The sequence below is a fragment of the Embiotoca jacksoni genome, unplaced genomic scaffold (genome assembly GCF_022577435.1).
Source record: "Embiotoca jacksoni isolate LCO1_2020_lvr unplaced genomic scaffold, fEmbJac1.0.p SCAF_7, whole genome shotgun sequence".
NCBI lineage: Eukaryota > Metazoa > Chordata > Actinopteri > Embiotocidae > Embiotoca > Embiotoca jacksoni.
Genome location: NW_027185425.1, coordinates 3276289 through 3302389, shown reverse-complemented (window position 1 = coordinate 3302389; position 26101 = coordinate 3276289). Strand labels below are relative to the sequence as shown.

The following is a 26101-nucleotide window of genomic DNA, read 5'->3' as shown; positions in this document are numbered from 1 at the left end:
GAAGCAACATGTTTACATGAGACACAAAATGAACCACACTCAAGAGTCAGAGAGCATTAAACTGTGAACGAGGATATAAATACAGCTGCAGCTCCCCAGCTGTATTTATTTGCTCGTACACATTTGTTTTGTGAGTGTAAAGACATGGCCGTGGCCCTCGAAGAGCCCCATTCTGAAGACAAAGGAAAACATTTCAGATGTCTGCATCACTTTGTGCTCCATTGAGGCGACCATCAGCGGAGAAAAGGATGCCTCGGCCTCCTTCAACAGAGAACTGCTCTCTCTATGATTGTTGAACATTAACTCAAAATGTTGCGTCTCGCGAAAACATCTTGCTCTTTGATCCAGAGATGGAAATCAATGCCAGCCTTCATTGATGTTTGAGAGTACTTTCTGCTGTCAAACACCAATATAACTGCGGGTTTCTATTGGAAAGTTCAGTTATTCGAGGTTATAATTCACATAAAATAACCCATGATGCAAAATAAATATTAAAAAAACATGTTCTGATTATTTCTTTCATTTAAAAGACAGAAAATGCTTAAATTTCTGTATTGTTAACTCGCCCACCTCTCCGTTTTTATTTGTTTTGACCTTGCAAACTCCAGAGAAAAACGGAGATCAAAGGCTCCGAGTGCTCGAGTCTGACTTTGGGTTTCCTCCACAAGGCTTTACTCAGATCACAGGGCTCTTCCGCAAGGCTTTTTGTCTTTTCTACTTGCTTCAAAATGTTATCTCTCTAACACACACACACACACACACACACACACACACACACACACACACACACACATATGCAAAACAAGAGACACGCACAAACGCAAAACAATCTTCAGTCAGAAACTGGGACAAGCATAATAGACTTTAAAATGCTGAGGCGGAGAAACCAAGTGTCATGGTGCTTGTAGTTGGCATGCATGCTTTGTTGTTAGTTTTAGAGTGTTAGTTTAAAAAAAAAAAAAAAGACAGATTAGGAACCTCAGCAAAAAGAGATCTAAAAATAATATCATCATATAGCGGCAAACCACAGTGTGACATTTAATGAATATTGTAGTAGGTTCAATAAAGGATGTGTTCAGGGCTACAAAGAATTCAGACAAAAATAGAGTCTGAACTCAACATAGAATAATTTTCCTTTTCCCGACACGTAAAGAAAAGCTTTGCCTAATTTCTTTCAAGGGCCTCTGCAAAATCCCCACCGTGACACTAATGAGACCCAACAATAGGAAACTTCAGCTGACATTTAGAAATGAAAGTGATATTGAGTGTTGTGGCTGTACACAACACAACAAAAGAAAACACTACCTGCTTTTTTCAATGAGTCTCTTGTTTCCCTTATCAGCTGCCTGTTGTATTTACTGAACACTAACAACTAGCGAATAAACTTGCCAGGACGTAGCCAATAACCATTATCCGGCCGGGTATAACTCTCAATTAGGTGACCTTTGACCCTTGTTATTACATGTTAAAGCTAATCTTCCAGGAAAGGGCCTGGTGGTTCCTCCCAAAAGCAGAACCGAGGCTCTGAAATGTGATTACAGCTCCGGATCGACCTGAGGGATCGTTTACTGGCTGACTCATAACGGCTTATTGATCTGACACAAACACACACACTTTCTTGTGTTGTACAAAAACACTCAGAGACATGTTTGTGTGGAGACACACGCATCCACAAAAAAAAAGAAAAAAAAAAAAGCCAAAAGTGCAATTATGAAGCAAATGAAACCTTTTCTATTTAAGGCCTGAGCTCAGTGGAGGATTGAAGACCCCTTTCTGTCGAACAGGATTTTTCAAACACAGCTGTTGCCATTAAAACCAGCTGTAAGATGCGAGCGTGCGTACACACACACCCCAACACACACACACACACACACACACACACACACACACACACACAAACACACACAAAAGGGGACGCAGACATGTCTCATAAAATGAAAAATATAGGCTGAAAATGGCCACAAACGTTCACACATATACGTGACACACACAGACGTGCGCTTCGTTGGCAGATGACTTTCAGGGTTAACTGTGGCGTCGCCGTGAGCGACTGAGGGAAAACCGAAACATATTCACATTCGGCTGCATAACATTCAGCGGGATCACAGATTTGATGCTCCGCCACAAATATGTTCTTTTTAAAAAAAAAAATAATAATTTGGACAAAAAGTCAACAAACTCTTCATCATGCCGTCGTATCTTCCGCCGTTCATTTCCCTCGACACTTTCACTCGCTCTCGCATGAAATCAGACTGCGGATCGTATCTGAAACTGGTCTATTAATGGAGACCGAAGATGAGTCTTGAGGCCCGACCCCTCCCTCCCTCCCTCCCCGACTGCGTGTTTCTAGGTCACACACTCTGACATAAAACTAATGTTAGGAGCAGTGTCACTTATGATGAGTCTGTCCTTCTCTGTCAACTCGCCTCCTCTCACACCATCCCTCTACCCCTTCTTACTCATTTGCCGTCCGTTCTCCCCTCCTTCTTCTTCTTCTTCCTCTACTTTATCACTCGCGCGTTCATTTATTCACGCGTTCGCTCTCTCCCTGTCCTTCCGTGTTAATATATGGCCGTAGAATGTGTTTTAAGAGTCAGGCAGGCGAACATATGGGAGTTTTATTTTTTTTTTTTACATTACTTTGCACCCTTCCTCTGCTCTGACGAGGCAAAACAGCAGCACCACGAGAGACCACATTCAGGGAACAGGAAGTGGACTTCGTGGTGGGTAATGAGAACAGAAATGTGCCTTTGCTTCTATTTATACAAGTGTCCGTGTTCTACATAGAAAGGTGTGTGCGCCTCTCAAAATCAGGCCAAAAATATATGTGTGTGTGTGGGTGTGTTTCTGTATGTATTGCGTGCTTGTCAGCTGTTGGCATGTCTTTGTTTGGGCAGATTTAATTCCCAGCCGCATGGCTTCCGCTCATTATTCATCAGGCATAGTGCTCCAAACCTCTCCAGAGGGCTCAGCATGCTGGGAGATTAAACAACGCAAATGAGCATGCACGGACACACACACACACACACACACACATACAAACACAGACTGATTTTTTTTTTTTTTTTTACAAATTTGTGTATGCATACACACACACACACACACACAAAAAGCTCCAAAACGACACACACATCCCCCACATTAAGCACTGGCACGCACACGTTACACACAAACAGGATGAGATATGACAAACTAGTTTCATTCTGTTACTGTCAAACAAAAAGCTTGGTGAGAGCTTTGTGACCAGAGGTTAAAAAAAAAAAGAAGCATTTACAACCGTGTACGACATGATAGACGACAACAACAACGTTTCACATCCTGTTTGTGAAGCGCATTCTCTGCTGCTGCTGCTGCTGCCTGCCTTGTTTCAGCAGCTTTTATCCCCCGTTTCCCAATTCACCTCCCCCTCCCTGCCTCCCCGCCTCCCCTCCTCATCTCCGGCTCTTTATCTCTCCCCTCCTCCAGATTTCAATCTCTCCCCATCAAACTTTGCCGCACACACCACCTAATGGAGCGTGTCGGTGTGCTCAGAGTCAGCTAAGCATGCACTCAGAATTAAGAATTAATGCCGTGGTGCTACTTAATGCCTCAAAAGTCATCTGTAATGTTACACGCATGTGTGTGTTCACACGCATTCCAGCACATGCCAGGGAAAAGACAAAGCCTCCGTTTTCCAGATTCCTCCTCCTTACCCGCACGGTTTTTACGCACACACACACACACACACACACACACACACACACACACACACACACACATATATATATAACAGAGTGATATAATAGAGTAATCACTGTTGTCACTTACACTGGAAGTAAAGTTCCTCGTCTCCCTCTTGAGATGCTTTGCTGTAGCCGCATTGTCTGTGAAGAGAAACAAAGACAGCCATCAGACAGTGTTTTTATCCCACTTGGCAGACACAGGCAACGTACAAGCTTCAGATGCTGTTTATCTTGCAACATAATAGATTGTATTCGATGTGCAATAGCTGTCAGATGAGAGAAAGCGACAATAGTATTGATAGTTGAGAGAGGCCACGGAGAGGCATTCGGAGAGGCCCCTGACGTGATGGCATTGATGAGCGACAAAAAGATCCGAGACTGAGCAGAAATCTTGCCTGTTTGACTGAGCGAGTCAAAGGTGTTTTTTTCACCTTTAGTGACTTTTTATGCAAGAAGTGAAGACGCATACACACTTGGGCGACTCTGCTGTGTCCATGTATGTGCGCACACTGTTTTTCTTTCATCCTCTGCCACCACAGGGGGTGTAAAGAAGAGAGCGCTTGGTATGATCTCACTGCTGATGGCTTTTCGGCTTAGAAGGAAACTTGGCTGACACATGCACACGTACATGTGCACACGCACGCACGCGCACGCACACGCACACGCACACACACACACACACACTGTAAGTGACAGATTACAAGGTGATGAACAATCTTTCGGGCTAGCAAGCACCGCCTGCTTATTTGGATTAGAGAAAGGGATGAAAAACAAGACCCAAAAAAGTATTCAGGGTAAAATCTACATTATGTCAAAAGGTTCTTTTGACAAAGAGATGCTAAAATGAAATTTATTCTAAATATTTTCCAGATCTGCATGTGCAATACGAGGTCATAAAAACACATTGAGGGTTTTTTTCCAACTCCAGTCTGAAAAGCTTTTTGTGCAGAATTTTTTTTTTTTTTTTCCTGTGGGATTTAGGACTAATTGTAAATGCATTTATATCTGCAAGCATATTATCATTAAGTAAACATAGAACATTCCTATTATGGCTAGTTGTGTTGAATGTTTTCAGCAAAGAAGCTCCAATCACAACATGCCAAAGTTAAGACTATAAGGACTCGTGACATTGAGGCAGACTGTGAAAGTCAGTAAACGAGAGCGCCCGCGCAGGTGTCTAAAGACCTGTGCGTGTCGAGTGTGGTTGTGTTTAAAAGAAATATTATATCTGCTCCGGGGGGCCATGTGTTAATGTGAATGTCAGAGCAAATCAGCAGATCACACAAAAACCAGTGCACAGCTGAGAGGAAGTTTACAGAGAGAGCCTGACAGGCTTGCGTTGCATGTGTACGTGTGCTCGCGCCAGCTTCTTTTCATGTATGCACGTGGGAATATTTGCGTGTGGGAGTTTGCAACGAGTGTGCATGCACAAACGCTTGTGTGTGTTTGTGTGTGTGTGCGTGCGTGCGAGTGCGTGCATTTACAGGAATCTGCTATTTTGCATGTGCTTGTCCCTGCGAGTATTTGTAAGACGGGAGACGTAGCGGAGGGTGAGGCTGACACATTCCTCAGCTTGTGCAGCAGCAGGGTCTGAGACAAGGTCGGGACCCTGTCTGTCAAAACACACCGGCAGACACATGCAGCAACTCCTCAGGGCAGGAGATATCAGACAGGGGAGAGGAGACAAGAATTAATAGATAAGGGGAGCACAGTGGACGAGGAGCAGGGAGGGAGATGAGGACGGAGGGCATGATGGTACCGAGAGAAACAAGATGCAAGAGACTAAAGGGGGGGGGGGGGTAGAGGTAAAGGAGCAAATGGAGAGAACATGGCAAGGGGAGAGAGGGCAAAGCAGGGGATAAACCATTGAGAAAGAAAATGTGATAAGAAGAGGCAGCGGAAGTGACACAAAAATAAGAGGCTGCGAGTAAGAGGGTAATTGGGGAGAAGAGTATGCAAAGAAGATGAGCTTGAAGAGGCACACATTATAGCCCATACAATGGCTGAAGGCAGAGGAAGATGCAAATTGAAAAAGAAAGCATGCATACTAAAGATTAAGGTGGCAAAAAAAACAAAAAACTGCAGCTAAATAAATTAAGAGAGTGACAAAGCTGAGCAAAATGCAGAGTGGGAGTATACTAATAATATAGTAACATACAAGCGGTACAGTATAGACAGTAAAGGAACAAGCAGGCCAATCAGGTCTTGGAGAAGGGAAATAATGAAGAAGAGGAGGAAGAATAATTGGCAGGGATGAATAAAGGAAAAAAATCTCATGACTTGATTCCATTTCTGTTACTTCTTTTGAAATGTCACAGATGTGACAAAAATGAAATAGCAGATGCAAAGTAGTTCTCTTTGGAGGGTCGCTTCTTTTGGGGTATGAATTCAACGGTAAGTGTCCCCTGTGGCAGAGCACATTCATGAGGATATAAATAAAATTGGTCCAAACAGCTTGACAAAAAAAGAAAAAAAAAAAAAAGAAGAAGAAGAAGAAAATGGTTTGGGCTTATTATCAATTTCTTTGTATGAGGAAAGCTCGAGAAAGAAGAAAAAGAAGCGTGGAAGGAGCAAAAAGTGGAGAACTGGGAGGGATGTGAGGGAAGGAGAGAAGAAGTGGAGAAAACAGGAGCAGGGGGGAAGGGGAGTGGAGACATGCCAGTGTACCTGGGCATCAGCTGTGTGAAGGGAGGAAGAGGAGAAATAAGAGGAGGAGGAGGTGGAAGAGTGGAGAAGGAGGTCGAGAGCAGCACCACGCTAGCAGGAGTAACATTGGAAGAGCCCGAGCAGACGCTGCTGGGAAGAAAACAAGGGAGGGAGGTGCCCATGTCAATCCTGGCTCTTTTTTTTTTAAATTTTTTTGGATTATTATTATACTTTAAAATATGGTCAGTAAACACAACTTTGGATTGATGGATAGATTTCTGTCAAATCTAATCTTTCTAATCATTGGAATCAGGTGGATGCTACCAAGAACACATGCAAAATGATAAAATAATCATAGATTAACATTCCTGTGAAAGCATACTGTATATTCTCTAGTTTGAAAAAAAAAAAAAAAAAAAAAAAAGTCCCCTGCAGTCTATTAAACCCCTCTAAACTAGAATTTATAGCGATTTGGACCAATTTTCTACATTTCACACTACTGAAGAACCAGATGGCAGAAAAAAAATGTGTGAATGCCAGACACAGACATTTTTGGCCAAATTCTGTCACTGTCAGCTTCATCAAATGTCAATTTTGGCAAGACATACCATTGTAGTTTAAGTCTTTGACTGAATCGATGAATGTAATTAATGGAAACTAAAATTGAATGTTTTCAAGTTAAAGAGCAAATTTACCCAAATAAAGAAACATTTTCTGTTGCTATGTGCATGGCAATAACTTTGCAAACAAAACATGAATTTTAAAGCTAGTGATATTTCTCTTCACTCACTTTATGACTTTTCTTGCTTGTCTGTGCAGCCGAAACCCATATGTTCCTATTGAAGATTTAAATCTTTAAAAAAGTGGTCAAAAAGAAAGAGTTTTACATTTCTAAAAGGCTGAATCATTTTATGATATAGTTGGACATTGTTTTTAGCAAATGGTTTTAACCAAGAATAAATGCCATTTTTATTCGGGACTGTTTTCCGCTGCTGATTTGGTTCTCGTGAGTACTTTCAGCAGCAGGACTGTGTATGTGGGACTAACTCAAATTAAACTAGAGTGTTTGTAATGAAGGAACACGTCACCCACTGCCACGATGAGGCTCACTGACATGTTTTTAATAGCTTTTGGAAAACAGGGGAACTCTCTGGCACACACAAAAAAAAATGCTTTTTTTAAAGCTTTGGCAACACAGGCTATATTTGTTTGAAGGATCAACTGCTTGTTGGTTTTCATCTTTCAATGGAGTTTGTTGTCAAATAAATACAGAATGTCACCATGAATCCCATTCTTTAAACCGTCTACATGGCTAAACAGCACTACTGTCAACTGGGAATATGTATTATTGGATTTACTTCAGTTTGGTCAAATAGCTCAGGTTGGTTATATCTGACGATTTTACCATGTTTTAATGGTACACTTCCTAATCATACTTTTTAACAACTGAGAGCAGGAAATTAGTTTTCTGAGCTGCATCTTATTGGCCAAGTTGCCGTGTCTGGCACCCAACATTGGAACAAACATAGAAACATCCGAGGAGATGGAGCGCAGTCTATCTTCTGCATGGGAACGTGGGATGTTACCCTCTCAAGTAATCGTGATTTTGGATGACACAGTTAGCACCGGCCTTACTGCTATGCATCTTAATATTCTGTTCATTTTTTTTTTAAAGAGTTATCACATATGCAGCCAACTCGCTGGTGTTTTCAGGAGAGAACTTCAAAGCAAAAAAAAAGGACAGATTCCATGTAAATGAAGCCTATTCACTGCGATCTCTTTCTACTCTATACCTGACTTATCCTCCAGAACAAAGTGCAGTTATGGAAATGATATGAATAATGGGTGAGAGAGCAGGAACAGAATCCTAACTGACAGGTAAAATGAAGCAGACAGGAAATAGGGCAGCAGAGATTTATGTATGGGGAAAAATACATGGGAAATTTAGGAATTTCACAAAGCCATTTTATCCATCATAAGTTGTATTCATTAATATGGCTAATTTGTAAGATTTCAAACAGTGACACATTTGTTTTTCTTCTGGTGAGTTGCTTTACTAGGATGATCCCTGCTGACACATATGCATTTCCTCCTTTGGGCATGTGAATGTTTTTTTTTTTTCATACAAATAAAGATGTTGTAGTTGTAGGATCACTTACCATTTCAAAAGTGAGAAAAAATGTCAACTTTAACATTTGTTTGTGGACTTTCTTAGATGGCAGCACTGGAGGAAACTACACTGCTGAGCTTGAGACCTTTTCTCTTGGCTTACCAAACTCTCCCCACTCTCATTTTTTCCCCATGAATCCCACTTTCTTTGTCACTGTGTGTCACCGAGTGTCACTGGCCCTATGAAATGACCCTCTGCTTTAATTTCCTGCTTCCTCCTTTCTTCTTGAACTCTCCTCCGTCTCCCACTCCTGATAACTTGTAGCTCACTCACCAGACATAAGACGAATACACACACACACACACACACACACACACACACACACACACACACACACACACACACACACACACACACACACACACAAAACCCACTGAATCACAAGACACGCATACACGCTGGTGTGGCCGGTGAAGGGTAAACAACCTCGCACTGACCAGTCAAGCCTGGGCTTCCTGGAGAATGTTTGGGCAATGCTCTGGAACTCTGGCTCAATCAAACTCTGTCAGGCACCAGTGGATCCTGTGTGTGTGTGTGTGTGTGTGTGTGTGTGTGTGTGTGTGTGTGTGTGTGTGTGTGTGTGTGTGAAAGCATAGCTTCAAGATGAGGTCTTTCTATTTTCTGTCTAAGAGTTCATTTTCCAGGTATTTCACTGTAATGTGACACATAAAAGTAAAAACTGATGGTCTGCTGATGTGTTTCGATATTATTTTGTATCATGACTGAGCTGAAACAATCGGTTAGTCATCGCCAGCATCAATGCTGACAATCAATTGAGCTGTAAAATGATTTTAAAGCGAAATTGGTGAAATAAAATAGGGGTTTCTGTTTCATAAATGTTTATATATATATATATATACTTATTTTTTTTAACCTTTTATTTGCTAGTAGACTTACTACAATTGTGTATTGGACAATTGGTTGGACGAAACTCAGGACTTTGGTCTATAAATACACCAAACACGGGAGGAAAAGTCAGTACAGAAGCTATGACGTGCAAACTGGGGGAGAAAAGCTGAATATTGCAACTGTTTAAGTGGCAAACATATTGTGCAATCAGCCATTTGCGAGTCCGCTGATGCCAATACATGAAATGTCATAGAAAACAACAGATAAGTCATTTTCTTGAGTATTACGCACTTTAGACAAACAGCAACATGGATAAATTAAGATAACAGAGAACCAAATTACATGTACATTTTACAGATAATTTCCATTAAAAGTGAAAAATAAAGTGAGTTTAAGGATTGTGCAAAGCCTCCGTGTGCACATCCATAAATGTGCATGCATGGCAGTAATGCGTTTGACTTCTCATGCCCGTGCCTCATTTGCGTGTGTGTGTCTGTGTGTGTGTGTGTGTGTGTGTGTGTGTGCGTGTGTGTGTGTGTGTGTGTGTGTGTGTGTGTGTGTGTGAGCGGGCAGATCAATGTCACTGAGTCCCTCCAGTCATAGCTGGGAGCTGGCTGTCTTTGCGAACATGAGCATCGTAATTGAGGCATCAAACCATTCCCTCTTTGTCTCTATGCAAAACATGAAGAGCTAGTTAATGGTCCAGCAGGGATGAACAATAGAGACCACTTGCAATGAATGCACGATAGAAATAAAGGAGAGAAAGATAAGGATTATTATTCACTGCTAGGCCGTGCATGAAGAGATGATGCTGCCTTTCCTCAAAGCAAGAATGTATTTAAATACTTTGCAAGAAATACTGTGTGTGTGTGTGTGTGTGTGTGTGTGTGTGTGTGTGTGTGTGTGTGTGTGTGTGTGTGTGAGGTTGTGTGTAGTGAGAATAAGCACATTTCTGCATATTCTGTGTTTACACTGTCTGTATATGACTGTGTATGTGTGAGACTGTGATGACATCTATTCCCATATATTCCTTTAAAGGTGTTTGACTGACATCTATCAATTCATGCTGTGCTGCTGAGGATGAATAGAATCCCTTTCTACACCGGGATGATTCTACACTGTCCTCTTTGTGTGGATCTCGAATTGGTGGCATCTATATCACAGCCCACTCTTTATACAGATACGATAGGCGTGACCTGTGGAAAAGGCCGGCTTTACTTCATGTGGCCGAGACGCAGCATCAATGTGGATCTCTGTCTGTGCGTAGACGAAATAAAGAGAGTGCACACAAACTATACAAACAAATGTTCCCATGATGTATCTGAAAAAAATCTCCCTGGACAGACATCAGCTAAATGGCAGCCAAATGAAATGAAAAAAACAAAACAAACACACAAAACAAACATGTAGCCATGACTGCAACTGTGTGAATAGATGTTGTGCTCCTTATTCATGCGCTTGCATGTGTGTGTGGTGAAGTATACAGTAAGACTGCTAAATGTGTGTGTGCGTCTGTGTCTGCATGTATGAGGCGAGCTGGCAGGATATAGAGTTGGACAGGAGTTAAAGAGCAAAATAGTTGGAACAGAAAGCAGAAATGTCTCATCGCGCTTTCAGCTGAATAAAACATGGACCTAAATGACAAGATACACTATAGCGATGATAAAATCATTGTCTGAGCCAGGCCTACAAACACACATGTCTGTCACTGAGTGAGTGAGAGAGTGACTGACTCACTACTGTTTGACTTCTTGTATGTGTTACAAATTAAAAGCCCTAGTTTCAAATTAAAAGCCCCTGTTTCAAATTAAAAGCCCTCATCTCAAATTAAAAGCCCTAGTTTCAAATTAAAAGCCCTCATCTCAAATTAAAAGCCCCTGTTTCAAATTAAAAGCCCTTATCTCAAATTAAAAGCCCTAGTTTCAAATTAAAAGCCCTCATCTCAAATTAAAAGCCCCTGTTTCAAATTAAAAGCCCTCATCTCAAATTAAAAGTCCCTGTTTCAAATTAAAAGCCATGTAGTATTTCATACATGGTTCAGCAATTTATTTGTCTTGTTTACATTTTAACAGGCAAGAAATTCATATCTGACCATTTTTGTTATTGTGTACAAGTCACTTATGATTGTCTATACATTGTCTTTAGTATTATAGTATTAACATAATATACATGTAGTTACACCTTGTAACAATATTACTCGCATTGCTGGGAAAACTCCAGTAAGGTCTCCTAATCATCAGAAATCAATTAAATTAATCAAGGCAGTGTTCTTAAATTGTCCTACTTTACAGTTCTTAAAACCATGCTATCATAACACTTATTGGCTAGCGTCACCTAATCTTATGCTGGTTGGTTGTGAAGATTAAAAGCCGCATTGCAATTAATTCTCTTCAGTTTTGAAAAAACAAAATGATCCAAGCTGAACTGAAGAGCACCAGGCTGCCACTTGAAAGCTAATCAGAAAAGAAGAAACAAAGACCATTCAGACTGATTACTGCTGTCTGAATGATTTTCCTGCCACCACAAAATACTTTATATTTGAAAGAATCTCAATTTAATTAGTTGAAGCACTATGCTGAAATAATGAAGTCACCACAGTAGTGAATAAAGTTATTGTCATCACCTGTGTTGCTTTAAACTTAAGTTGTGTGCTGTAATCTTTAGATCTTCCATGAATTTATGGTAAAATAATGAAGATGGACCATTGACTATCTTTGTAAAACACAAACACAAAGCCTTTGATTCTGTGTATGCCCAAGAGGTGAAGCAAACTATTGGTTTTAGATAACCGTGTCAGTTGTGACACTGCTTTAACCTTTCATACCCACTTCTATTTGAGGAAATTAATTAGACAGCAAAGACCTATGAACGTGAAAGAAGGTTCTGACCCTACCAACGTTTTCTCCTGCACTATTATGAAGCTGACGTCTTTATGTTTCATATTAAACCGTAGCGAGTGTGTATTGTGATTGCGCACTTCTCTCACTTTCACTGCACAGTCCTTTCACAGCGGATCTCCTCTTGTTAACAGATTATTGTAATCTGGTGTATGATGGAGTAGCACTCCTGACCGATTGTGTGATTGAGTCTATGATGTGCATGTTGTGTTTGTACACATGTGAATGTCAGTGTGTGTTTGTGTAACATACGAAGGGCATTACAAATCTTGGGATAACACAATGAGCTGTAGGAAGTGTATTAGTGGATGATTAATTAATCTGATGTGTGCACGTTTACGTCTGTACAGTCATATCTACCTCCTCCAGATGAGCAGCCCGACTCCCATGGAGAGCAGCATGATGAGGGCAGCCACAGACACGACAACAATGATCACCACCGGACTCTGTTCGCTGGACGCCAGGGCCACTGGAAATAACAAAATGCAAAACGGATCGCACATATGAACACAACCACAACAGTTGAGCAGAAATAGGCAAAGAAACACAGTTTTCTATTTAACAACCCAGCATGCACTACACATATATTCAGTTAAAGTACATTGGACATGAGCAGAACGCAAATTATGGAGCAATTAAGTGTTGAGTATAAACTGACATTTTTTGGCTGCCATCATTTTTGAAAGATTATAAATATTCTCTCCTGACCCTCCTACTATAATATGCCATCTAAAATATTCATATAAATTGAAGGATGAGAAATAGTACAGCAATTTGTTTCTATAAAACTCGGCATACTTGTGCTGTTGTTGCAGTAAAACCGATGGTCATTTTCCATCGAAAAATAATCTACAAATCTATTTAGTAGCTGTTCTGGAGATTTCAATCACATCACATCATCTTCATCAGCAGATATTAGGTTTTGCTAGTCGTCATACAATTATAGATTTTTCATGTTTACATCGTTTTTAGTGGCAATTAAAATATTTCTCTTTCATGTTGGGTTTACAAACAGGTTGTTGACCTTGTTATCACTCATTATCATTATCTTTTCTCTCATCGGTGCTGCAGCGGTCGCCTGACAAACCTTTGCACAAAAGGTTCCTCTTGCTTAACACATCATGTATCCATGGAAATCAGGAATTGCATTCATTATAGTAATTTAGATTTAAACTCGTAATCATGCATTATGTGATGTTTTTATAGATAAGTGGTCACTTAACGGGGCACACTTGTCCACTTGTATTGTTGGTTTAAGATTGTCAGGACAAAGAGCTGAGCTGCATTTCTTCCAGTTTCTTGTTATTGTTTGTATTCTTACTCTACTTTATGCTTCTACTTTTTTTTGGTCCGTTTTTGGTTGATTTTTCAAATTAGCTGCTGAGCTAACCCCAGCACATTACATTCATCTTAGTAAATGCTGATCAATGTGCACTGTCTGGAAAATAAGGAAGGAAACAAATTCAATTGACAGATAATAACGGCGTGATTATTTTGATGGTAACATATGGTGATTTTGTATTCAATGCGTGTGTTTCATACACAGCCACTGTAAGTTTCTGTGCTTTGTGTGTGTGTGGGTCTAGTCGTCACTCATTTCAAACTTTGGCTAGCCTGGGGCTAGGTGGTGAAAACCAAATGTAAATTGTCCAAAAACCTCTCCATGTAAAACTTCCTTTGCCTAAAACAAAACAAAACAAAGAAGAACCTCTAACTTTTGTGTGCAAGCCAAGACACTTAAAAAAAAAATACATGAATAAATGATGTCTGGAAGAGCAGCTGGTCTTTAGCCAACTGTTCAGTAGGAGCTAGTATGTTGGCAGGGCACCGATTAGGCGAGTTATATGAATAATGTGAAGCAGCTCAGCGCTGTACGACTAAGAATTCTCAACAAATCTGTTTCCTGGTTCAATAAAAAGGTTCAAAACAAAGAATTCATGAGAAGCACGAGGCATGAAAACACAATCCCAACCAGACCCTGAGGTGGCACAAGGGACACAATATCCACTTGCAAAAAGAAGAGCCATTTCACAGCTTGCTGGTAAAATCCTAAATCTTCACACATAATCTTAGACACATCCCCGTCCCAGTCCCTGCCTAGCTCGTACTCGAGCAACACGCCTCATTGTGTGGGCTGGCCAGGTGCCTGCACACGCCTGGCAGTGCTAAGAGGAGGAACTGAGGAGAAAGGAGTGAAAGTGAGGAGGAGAAGGGGGGAGGAGGCGTAAAACAGATACTCACACTCGCCAAGTGTCTGCAGCTCCAGGGGAGCGCTGTACGCTCCGTAGTCAATGGGCAGCGGGGAAGACGAGGAGGAGGAGGAGGAGGAGGAGGACGAAGAAGAAGAGGAAGAAGTAGAGGGGGACGAGGGTGAAGAGGAGGATGAGCGCGGGGAGGAAGACAGGGACGAGGAGGGGGCCGGCGTGGAGAAGGGGCGGATGAGGAAGACATATGTGGTGCCGGGTTTGAGGTTGTTGACACTGATCCGTGTGGCGGCGGTCTTCACAGTCGAATAACTCTGATCCTTTTGTTCCTGCGGAGACACGAAGTGAAGTGAGAAACAGAGAAACAAAGAAAGAGAGAAACAGGAGGAGGAAGTGGCGGAGGAGTGAGACTGAGTAGGTGGAATCCATTTGTGAGATGACTTGCTCATTTCCAAGGCTGTGTTTGTAATGCTGTGGGACGTGCAAGACAGTTCTGTAACAAAATCAAACGCTTTGGTGGCGTTTCATTTATTTAGACCGTTTGTGAAGCCAAAATCAGGAGGAAGACTTCTTTAGCTGCGTTCAAGACGTTTTGTTCTACACTTTGTTTTTTTTCCCCCAAACAATAATAACAGTGTGACTCTATTCATTAGTAAAGTCTTTAGAAAATACGGTGCTCATCTGTTTGTCTGTGAGAATGACTCACGCCTCACAAACGGGCACAATGGGGCTAAGTACGTAGGTAACACACATTACCATAATAACTCCACTTGTGAGTGATATGTTTGTTTTTGCCTGTTCATTGCAATCCATTTCCCACCTCCGCCCTTTTCGACAAACAGTCCTGTTTGTATGTTTGCATGTTTGCATGTCTGCCTTTGCATGTCAATGAGATCACTGCGAGCGATGATGGAGCTCGTAAAACAGATCTGAAGGTAAATCTGACTGATGTTCAAGGATGAAAAGAGGTTGAAAAATGGAAAAATAAAACTTTGTGCAGACAATTTTCTTGCAAACTTGGTGACATCTTCAGGTCAAATTCAAATTGTATGTAATTACTTTTATTTTTGAAAAGAAACGCAAAATGTAGGACATTTCTATCGGCCTCGTCATTGCTATTTAAGTGCTAGCATGCTAAGCAGCGTAAAATTTGTTACCATTTAACTAAAACCACCCACTACACACCTAATTATTTTCATGTATGACCATGAAAGGAGGGAATAAAGACAGTAGAAAATCAGAGTGACACAAAGAATGCAATAAAAATAGATAGGTAGAGTTCATATACTGTGGGACAGAAATATAGAAGAAAATATGGAGTAGTGAGTGGTTTTTTTTTGCACAACACTCAGAGATGACACGTCCTAATGTCAAGTTATGAATAAACCGAATTAATCATGATTATTCATTAAGAATGTTAATCATTATTATTGTCAACAATGTGCTATTTGTTACGATCCAGATTAAACACATTTGAATAATTCATGTTAAATTGGTCAAATGTTTAACAAGTGATTCAATTAAACACTATGTGAGCCCATACTGTAAATCTGTACTGTGATAACAAAAGAAGGGCGAAAGAGGCTACTGACTAAACACAGTCATATTTTATTCTTTAATAGGCTCTTTGTTGCATTGTAGCTTTATTGCCTTTTCTTTTTATGGCCTTTCAACAATGTTCCTGTCTTTTTCGGTGTTGTTCCCATCGATCTCGTACATTTTTTTTATATTCATCTGTTTCCCCTCGCTCTGCTTTTCTTCTACACCTCGTTCCACCAAGAACTTTCATTCGTTTCTTTCTATAATCGTGTTCTTACAAGTATCTTTCCACCAAGTCATTTTCCCGCCTTCATCCGCCCCAAATACCATCTTTAACCTTTTCTTTCCATCAGTTACAACAAAGGCATCTCATTCCAGTGTATACCCTCTTTTACTCTCTTTTCTTTCCACATGTCGGTCCTCGCCTACCCCTCCTCTAAATCTTTTCCTCTATTTTCTCTAAAGATGTGGGAGTAGAGCGGCACAGAAAAGGGCTTTATTAAATATGGTGAAGGATAGAGAAGAGAAGGAGATGTGAAAATGGGTGAAAGAGAGACCTGGCATTGTCACAAAATGCAGCATGTGAAAATGGTGAAGAGTGAGTGCGACAGCTGTGGTTTATGTGCATGACAGATTTACTGTGGAGACTATGACTGTTGATGGGGCAGCCACAATCTGACTAAGTGCTACGTTAAATGAGCACGATAGGGCCGATGAAATTACAGTCGTTAGCCATGAAAGCAAAATAAATGTAGCGGTAATATGGAATCAGGTTTATACATAATCGGCCCATGAAACACTCCAAAAGAAACAAATTACTTTTATTCAAAACAACGATTTAATCTTAAGGAAAGGGTTGTAAAAACACTGCCGTATCTCTTCCTTCGGTTGATTTTGTGCTCTCGCCATTAAATTATGCAGCTTTTATCGTTCACCATGTGGCTTGGTGGCAAATTAGTGTCGTAGATCAAAGCAAAAGGGTAAATGTTTTCGTGTTTTTGATGTCACAAATCGACTGCAGTGACCTAAAGCAGTTCTATTGTTTCCCCCGTGACTCTGGAGGAAGTGTTTCAAAGTTATATAAAAAAATAAATAAAAAAACCTGAAAATGTCGTCAGGGTTATCTCGAACTTTGGGAAAACTTTAGACACAGCCTGAAATACAAACTAAGACATGGGTTTGAAAGAAACATTTCAGATGCAGCAGGGGTCTAAAGACACTATTGATTTGTGTAATGTGATGGTTTGATCCATATAGTTAGAAGATCTCTGCTGCCTCTGTTCCTGTAATTTTAACCATACTTTTTTTTTTCATGGTAAACTCCCTTAAATTTGGTTGTTGGGCAAATTACAAAATATGTACCGAGACTTGTCTTCCTGTTCATCTCAAACAAATCTTTGGCATTTCTGCACGGCAGGTTCATATTATTTAGTGACGCCCACTCGCATCAGTACTGAAAAATCGTGAAGACTGTACTCCGCCAAAAAAAACCTACATCAGATCTTATATAAAAACAGCTCATTCAATTGAAAGTATTTATTTATTTAAATAATAATCAAATTATGTAAGTTTTTCCTTGTTAAGAGGAGGTAGGTTTGGGTGGATGGTTTGATACTGTGATGTTTGCGTCCCGTTTCCAACCACAAGTCGATTGGAATTACTGTTGCTAAGACAACAACGGTTACATGACTAGAAGGGAGTAGTCATTTTAATGTACAACACAGTTCGGGTTACAATTGTAACCCAAAGCGTTCGTTTTCCCCATTGAAGTGTTCTTTGAGCCTCAACCTAACCAGGTTTAAGAGCAGCTACAAACAATCTCCACCCCGTATCCCCATATGTATAGAACATGTTGAAATCTGGTCACTAATATCAGCTATGAAGATGTTTCATTTGAGCTCAAAGGCATAATGTCCAAAGAGCTGAACATATTTCTTAACATTTTCCTTTAACCTTTAGATCCTTCTTCTGCTTTCCTGCATTGAGTTGCTGTATTTTTTAGGCAATTTCTATCAAGAGCAAACGTGAAGAAATAAACTTTACTGCAGCCTAAATGTTAGAGCTGAGACCGGATGGAGAAAAACATGGGTGATATAACAAAACCAACAGTGGACAACAATAATGTAGACGGCTGATCACGTAAGATTTACCTTCTCGTAGTATTTGACTTCGTATTCGGTGCGGCTGCTGTTTGGGTAAGACGGCTCCCTCCACACCAGGGTGATGCTCTTCTGCTCGATCTTCTCCGCTCGCAGCTCACTGATAAGAGATGGCGCTGCAGATAAAGAGGAGGAGGGAGAAAAAGAGGAGAAAGCTGACTTTGGGGACTTCGGTCTCATTCAATATATACACAATAGCTTGAGGAGCTTTTCTGGAGGACATCAGAAACCATCGTAATTCTCCTGTATTTACAGTTTTTACACAAAGCCTGCATGTGTGGGAAAAGGTCAAAGGAGATATACGGCGAGTTCTCTTACAAGGAGGATTTTGTAGGAACCAGGCACTGATATATTCCGCAGCAGAGCCCACTGCGTTTTCATTTCTGAGGTGGGAGGGCAAACAAATGTGGACTGTGGGCATAAAAGGACACGTGGGAAAGTCCAGCACAGATGTAAGGTGAGGAGAACAAACCGAAGTAGGTATGGAAGAAGTACGCATTAATCATTGAAGCTGAAGCCCGTCAGAGCGGACAACTTCATTGCACTCAAAATTCCCATGAATGGACAAACACTGCATACGTTTCTTTGTGTGTGTGTGTGTGTGTGTGTGTGTGTGTGTGTGTGTGTGTGTGTGTGTGTGTGGCGCTCAACGGAACCTGGGTCTGTACATCGGGACTGACAATTGATCGATGCGCATATGGATTGGTTGACATGTCCGTATCGACACGAGACAGACGGATGCAGAAGCTCTTGATCTGAATTCTCCATTTCTTCTCCGAGTCTTTCTATTAAACTGACCGCAGAACTTTTTCGGACTCAATCCAGGAGAGCTGCAATGACACATATTTCATCTCTCATTCATCACGACAGGGAACCAAACAAGAATATTAATTATCTGTACAACGGTTTCCAAATTTAGATGTGGTGTGTATTGACACTGACTCACCAAGCAAACAATTTCATTACTGACGAAATACCAGTTCTTTAATTCTGTCAACAAATGACAGGCTGACAATAGTATGATAATGAACCAGCACCACCCTTTCTTGCTATAATGCTAATTATGCCATGTTTAATGAAGTAGCAAAATGGTTTGTCAGTCAAAACTACAAAGAAAAATAATAGGTTGCTGTTAGTTTAGAAGAAAAACCTTTATGTTTGGGAGGATTGGTGCTATTAAGGCCATTAGGTCTCAGCTTAGTGGCTGAGTAAGAGGTATTTTCTGTCATTTATTCTGTATTGGATGACAATTCTTTTCTGTTTTTCACATAATTTGACATCTTTCAACGCCTTCCTTTCCCAAAGACGTGATCCCTCTTCCTTCTGTTTCTTTCAGTTTCCGATTCTGTTCCTGTGTGCCATCTGTTTTTATCTTATTACTTTCTTGCCCACTTCCTGCAAATCTCTTTCCTGATCTTTACGATCAATTAATATCTTTCCTGAATGAAAACGGCACACTAATGAATATGTTCTGCCTGTCATTCACCGGCAAAACGATGGAAACACACAAAATAATCCACCAAACACACACACACACACACACACACACACACACACACACACACACACACACACACACACACACACACACACACACACACACACACACACAGCATCTGTGCTACTCCTCTCAAACAGCAGGACAATACAGTCGTTTTTGGCAGCGGATCAAAGACACTCTGTCTGCCCGCATCTCCATCTTTCACTGTCCTCCTCCATCTGTCTGTTTTTTGATGTCTTCGAAAACACAGGTATCATGCATCCTTCATCAATACCTCTGTGACGTTTTGTGGTATTTCAGAAAGATGGGGGATACTGACACTGATGTGCATATGTGTGCATGCATGGGCGCTACATTTATCATTTGATTTCAAAAAATCAAATTTGAAAAAGATTTGAAAAAAAAGGGGAATGATTTCCCTGTTTGTGCGTGTTTTAGATTGTCTACAGCCAAAATGAGGAACGAACAATCTAATGAATAGGTTGATGATTAGGTATTATCTTTTTTTCTATTTATAATAATAATTTAGTTGGATTCAGTGACATACAGACTTTGCAGGTTTTTCAGATTATGTCATTTATATGGACACGTTTTTATACAGATTATGGAATCAATCAATTTGAGCTCATAAACAAGCAAACAAACAGATAAGAGGGAATGAATGCAAACGTCTTGAAATATTTATCATAATCATCCAAAGTGTTGAGAAAATGTTAATGATTTGCATTTTGTAAGTATTAATATTGCTTTGAGACGCCGGGTCATTTAAAGATTGTCACTACATGGTGTCAATGCAGCACAACATATAGATGCATACACAGTAGGGGGATAGTAGAAAAGGAAGGCATTTATGGAAAAGGAAAGATGCTAATGAACACTACACAGGAATGTAAATAAACACCAGCAGGGAAATTACTCTTATTGATTAATGAATCTGTACAGCCATTTAGTGAAGAGGAAAAAGAGTGTAGCCAACCCGGTATCACGGCAAAGCGTGAAATAGACCCCCGTCCACTACGGCAAAAAGTGAGATAGCCCCGCTTTGGCCTGTGTAGGTGTAAAAGTCACACGTTTTATAAGCGTGATACTAACATGCACGTAAATGTCACGTGATGCTGGATCATGTGACCAAGTTCCTGGAACAGAGATTTTGAATTTGAAAACCAATTTTCCTGTAAATCACATGGTTCGAAGCGTGAAGCAAGTTTCATTTCTGTCCAATACAGGAAAACGTCTAACTTTCACACCTAGACAGGGCAAAGCGTGGCTATTTCACGTTTTGCTGTAGTGTACAAGCCTGTCTATTTCACGTTTTGTTGTGATACTGGGCTGGTGTAGCTTAACTCATAATAAATAAATTTAAAAAAAAAGACTAACTTCCACAGTACACAAAATATTTGGAAATAAAGAATAAAGTACACAGCTGAGATGGACTTGAGGAACAGAAAACCAACAGTGAACAACAATAATGTAGACGGCTGATCACGTAAGATTGACCTTCTCGTAGTATTTGAGATGGACTCGAGGAACGGAGCTCGATAAGATGACTCTTCAAAGTGAAACGAGGCTTGAACAGACACTCTCTCCTCGCTCAAAGCCCTCGACACCAAAACACAAAAAGTAACTCACCCTAACATACTAAACCAAGAACACAGTGTCAACCTGCTCTGCAGGCTACTGTTTGCTATTCTTTCCTTTCTTGTGTGCTGAATTATGCATAAGACTGCTGCCTGCCTCCAAACTCCAGATCGCATCACAGATCAATCTGACATACAATAAACAGGTAAGCATAATTCCTCTATTGAGGCACACGCACGATCATTTAACGGGTCAAATATACAAGTAATTCAAAGGTTAAACTTGTGTTTCCACATCTTCAGCCACAAAGAAGCGGACTCTAAGTTGTGTGGCAGACAAAGTAGCATCAAAAGAGCTACTGATATTTTAACTTTGCATACCTCAAATGTCCCCTCGGAACAGAGGAAAAGTTTCATCTTTCACAGATCGCCATCGTCACATTTTATAGTTTTCTCACATTTGTACGTTTACTTACTAACATTCCTTATTAACACTTTAAATGTCAGCACAATAGCTGTGTTCCTAATTGCATACATACTAACACTCACTGTTTTAAGTGCATATATACGTTCACACTGACAAGAATGGAAAGATGCAGTGCGCTACAAGTACCTGGAATAATACACTCAAAATGGCCCAATGTTTCAGCGGTTGCCATCTTGGCTACATAGCAGAACGGGTAGGACGACTGACGTAAAGAATTTTCAAAATAATCAGATTGTTTGTTGTGTGTGTAAAATACAAATGGCACTAAAACACGTTAATTTATTGGGAAAGCCGGCAGATATGTTGGCAGGTGATGCATTCAAATGTTACGGTTGTTTCCAGTATGTGCAGAATGGCAGTGTGCGGTTGGAGACAACGCTATCCTGTCAAAATTCAAGTACGACACAAATAAGAGTACTAACATGTGTACTAAGGGAAGCACAACATTATGAACACAGTCAATGTTTTATCTATGAAGAATTTTAATGCAACCAATGGGCAATAATTAATAACAGTTGTGGAGACATACACACAGATTTGTTTAGGCAGACTCTCACCACTTCCATCCAAACACACACACACACACACACACACACACACACACACACACACACACACACACACACACACACACACGAGTGTATGGCAGGAAACGGTGGGTAGTTTTGAGTTTGGATCTTTATTTCAGAGCAAGAAATCGAAGCAGACTACAATCTGAAATGTTTTTTGGACCCACATAGGTACACACATACACACACATGAAAACGCATGCAATTGCACAACGATTTTCACAAGTAATATCGAAGAGGTGATGGCCTTGTGGGCAATAAGCCTCTCCAGCTCTGCCATGGAAGTACACAGCAGATGCTTTTCTAAGCCTCATCATACAGCAGAAATGACTCGGTGGACACACTCATAGGCACTCATCACAGACGTACAGCAGATCAGATCCTATATGAAAGATCCAGTAGTACACATGCCAATCATTGACGCAGATTATGGTCTATACTTCAAAGGGACACATGATGATAGCAAAAAGTGAGGCATGAGGAAGTAGACGAGATGGCAGAAATGACAAACAAGCAGCACATAGCTATATTTCTCAGTGATTCAACTTCTCTATGAAAGTAAAGCTCGGGCTGGGTATCATGTTTATATAGAACCTCTATCTGACTTGTCCTGAATGACATGGTGATTTTAAGATTATTTAAAAAAAATAAAAAAAATAAAAAAATACTCTCTGTCTTGCCATGCACTAGTTCGATATTTGTTGTGTTTTAAAGTACTGTTAGCTAGGTCTGCAACCCGTAGCTCGCGAGCTACCAGTAACTGGTGACCTCACAGAAGGTTTTAACACTATACAGTGTTTCCCACACAAAAAGACTTACTTGGGCGGGCTGCTCAGGTATATTTGGCGATCCATTTTAGCATTTTTTTTATCTATTTATTTTGACCCTGTCAGAGAGAACAACGCTATCAATGCGATCGATTAACGAGTGCACAATGTCCCCTTGATCTGCTCCACCTTTGTCTGCCCCCCGCCAGAAAAAAAGAATCGCATGCTGTTGAATCAATTTGTTATTTTTCACATAAAAAAGCTTATTCAGCTGGATTGGGTGTAGCTCAGCTATGTGAATAAACATGAGTAGCTCTCGGACATTTTCATTTTGTCAAAGTAGTTCTCAGAGGAAAAAAGGTTGGAGACCCCCGCTCTAAAAAAAAAAAAGGGAAAAAGTAAAGGAACATAAACAAGTAAACGTTCCATTAGAAAGACTTCTTATCTTGTATTAACACTTTTGCTCCTTAAAGTTCTAGCTATAGTTTCCTATATTGTATATGATGTAAATTTGCTTTGATGAATGTGTGAAGTGCATTTGGTCCTCGCTTACGCACATCAAAAAATATTTTTCTGAACAAAACCCTATGTTCTTATAAGTTACAATTCAGACCACTCAACATCCACCGCTGTCATTCTGGAGACACGGAGGGGAGGGGGGGGGGGGTTAACGTGGTGGCTCTGTGCTCAGGTCTCTGTGGCAGGTAGCTCTGTGAATAGACTTTGGCACAAAATACCAATCGCCGCTGTAGGCTCCTGCATCCATGTGTACCGAGGCAGCTGAGGTGCAACTGGCATCTCTGTTTCGTTATCAAAGGAGACAGGCAGAGGAGCTCCTCTCCCCAGAGGCGACAGCGCGAGCGGGGCTGAACATCTCAGACTCATTCTTCACTTCTCTCCCTTATCCTCACATCCACGGGTCCTCTTTCTGCAAATTCTGTCTCTCACTCGCTCCGTCTTCTTATCTCTCCTTTTGCCCGACACAGCTCCGTCTCCATCTCTGTTCTCGGGGGAATCCGTTGTTCCCCGCAGGCCTGTTTGTGCCTCCGCTGAGATGACATCCATCTTCTCGGGAGGAGGTTTCATTGTTCTACTTCTCGCTCACCCCAGTGTGCCGATACGCATATTGAAGGCAGTGATTGACTGCGTGCGCAGCGTTAATGAAGAGACAAGATGGTAGAAAGAGTGTAAAAGTTGCAGACAGGCGTGATTGAGAGAACTGTATCTGTCAGGCCTGCTCTCGTTCAAAGGGTTAAGAGGAAGCAGCAGCGACGGTCCCTCCGGGCACAGCACCACCGGCTTCCGCCTGGAGTTAAATGGATACTGCAACGATTTACGTGACTGACAGCAGACGACTGGGAACATTTAGCTCCTTTTGGTTCGGCTTCCTGGGGCTTCCAGGTATTTTTATGAAAGGCTCAAAAATTCCAGTGACATCTCATTAAAGTTTCAAGTGGCCAAATGGTTGCCTGGTCAACTTTAGCTGGAATTTCGTTACTTTACAGTGAGTCTACGACCCAAACTTTTGATTCACGCAAAAAATCTTATCAGAAAATGAATTATTTACTGTTGCGTTTGACCTGATTCATTGATGGGTTTTACTCAATAATCAACTATTCAAATATCCTGCTGGAAGACTATTAACTATCTAGAGTCAAAATCCCCTGCTACACACTTTCAAGTGTTATTTGTGTGGAGAAAAATGTTGCTATCCTCTCGGGTGTATGCTGCTCTATCGGCATACAACCACCAGTAAACCTTCATTGCAAATAGAACACACAATTATTCTGCTCTACTCAACATAACCAAAGTATCCTGGAAGGAAGAGAAAGAGCAGAACAGGAGGAGGAAAGGAAAAATGCCCTGCGTTCCAATATCTATGCTATCATACTGTGTAGTATGCCAGGAGGAGAATTAGTATGTCCCAATAGACAGTATTTTTAATGTAGTATGCCAAAAGTACCAGAAGACGATGAAGAAGAGGCTTTAAAAGGAAGTGTACTCGTTCCAAATCGGATCCTTTGTCGCGCCCCTTTCAAGGCCCCTTTTTTTATGATGACGTAGTATGTCCCAATTGTATACATACATCCAACAGTACATACTTTATAAGGGTAGCAGCAGTATGTACAAGGATGGAGACAGGAGGAAAGAAGAGGGACAAAATTATATTATCCAGGATCCTGCTTCAGAAGCAGCTGCAGTCAGAGGTAGGTAATACTATCATTCATATGAGTGTCGGAAGAAAAACGGAGGAGAGGTGTTTAGAGGGAATGAGTCTTGTCTAGGTGTAACGCACACATATAGACACACACCAACCTGGATGTCGTTGTCTGTGAGTGGGAGGACTGGTGCATGACAGACACCTGGTGGAGAAGCATTTCCATCTCAACTACACAATGATATGTTGCAGGGACTTGATCCACAAAGGTGTGTGCACGAGTGTCCAAAGGTGTGTGTGTGTGTGTGTGTGTGTGTGTGTGTTTGTGTCTGCGACACAGAAGAGAGTGTGGCTTGATTAAATGTGTCCGTCAGTGGGTGAGTGAGTGAGAGACCAACAGCGAGCGGGACACAGAATCCCTCTCTGTATGATATATTCAAGAGGGCCTGATAAGAACGATCCAGCTGCACAATAACAACAGGCTCTGAAAAATGTGCTTAAAAATAATGGCATGCCCACAATGCACAAATCAGCTAACAAGACAGCTGCACGGTTATGAATACCGGTACTTGCAGAGCTATATGCAATACCTGTTTCAGCCATCATCAGCGTGAATGATACATGAGGGACAAAAGGGGGACAAAATGTCCATTCAGCAATGAGGACGCATGACAACTAAACCCACGTGAGAAGGACCCGCCCCTTTGGACGAAGGGAGGCATGTAAAATCTCATAACATCATATTTATTAATAAATGATGTCATGAATGTAGTACCCAAACCTAGAGACACATAAAGAAGCTATGTTTAAGATCAATGAAGTGCAAAAGTGCCAGTAAGTGGAACACATATAATCC

At 40.9% G+C, this 26101-nt stretch overlaps 1 protein-coding gene across 3 annotated transcripts in view; it reads right to left on the bottom strand.

Annotated features, from left to right (window-relative positions):
- Positions 1 to 26101, bottom strand: part of LOC138214315 (ephrin type-A receptor 7-like) — a 195028-nt gene that overhangs the window by 13032 nt on the left and 155895 nt on the right. The window contains exons 6-10 of one of the 3 annotated variants that reach the window (XM_069175830.1): positions 18178 to 18302; positions 14526 to 14817; positions 12645 to 12753; positions 6390 to 6518; positions 3808 to 3863 (exon numbers count right to left, since the gene is read on the bottom strand). In XM_069175830.1, coding sequence (XP_069031931.1) covers positions 3808 to 3863; positions 6390 to 6518; positions 12645 to 12753; positions 14526 to 14817; positions 18178 to 18302 — 711 coding nt within the window. The remainder of the gene's footprint in view (positions 1 to 3807; positions 3864 to 6389; positions 6519 to 12644; positions 12754 to 14525; positions 14818 to 18177; positions 18303 to 26101) is intronic. The other 2 variants (XM_069175831.1, XM_069175832.1) reach the window with 2 other exon arrangements.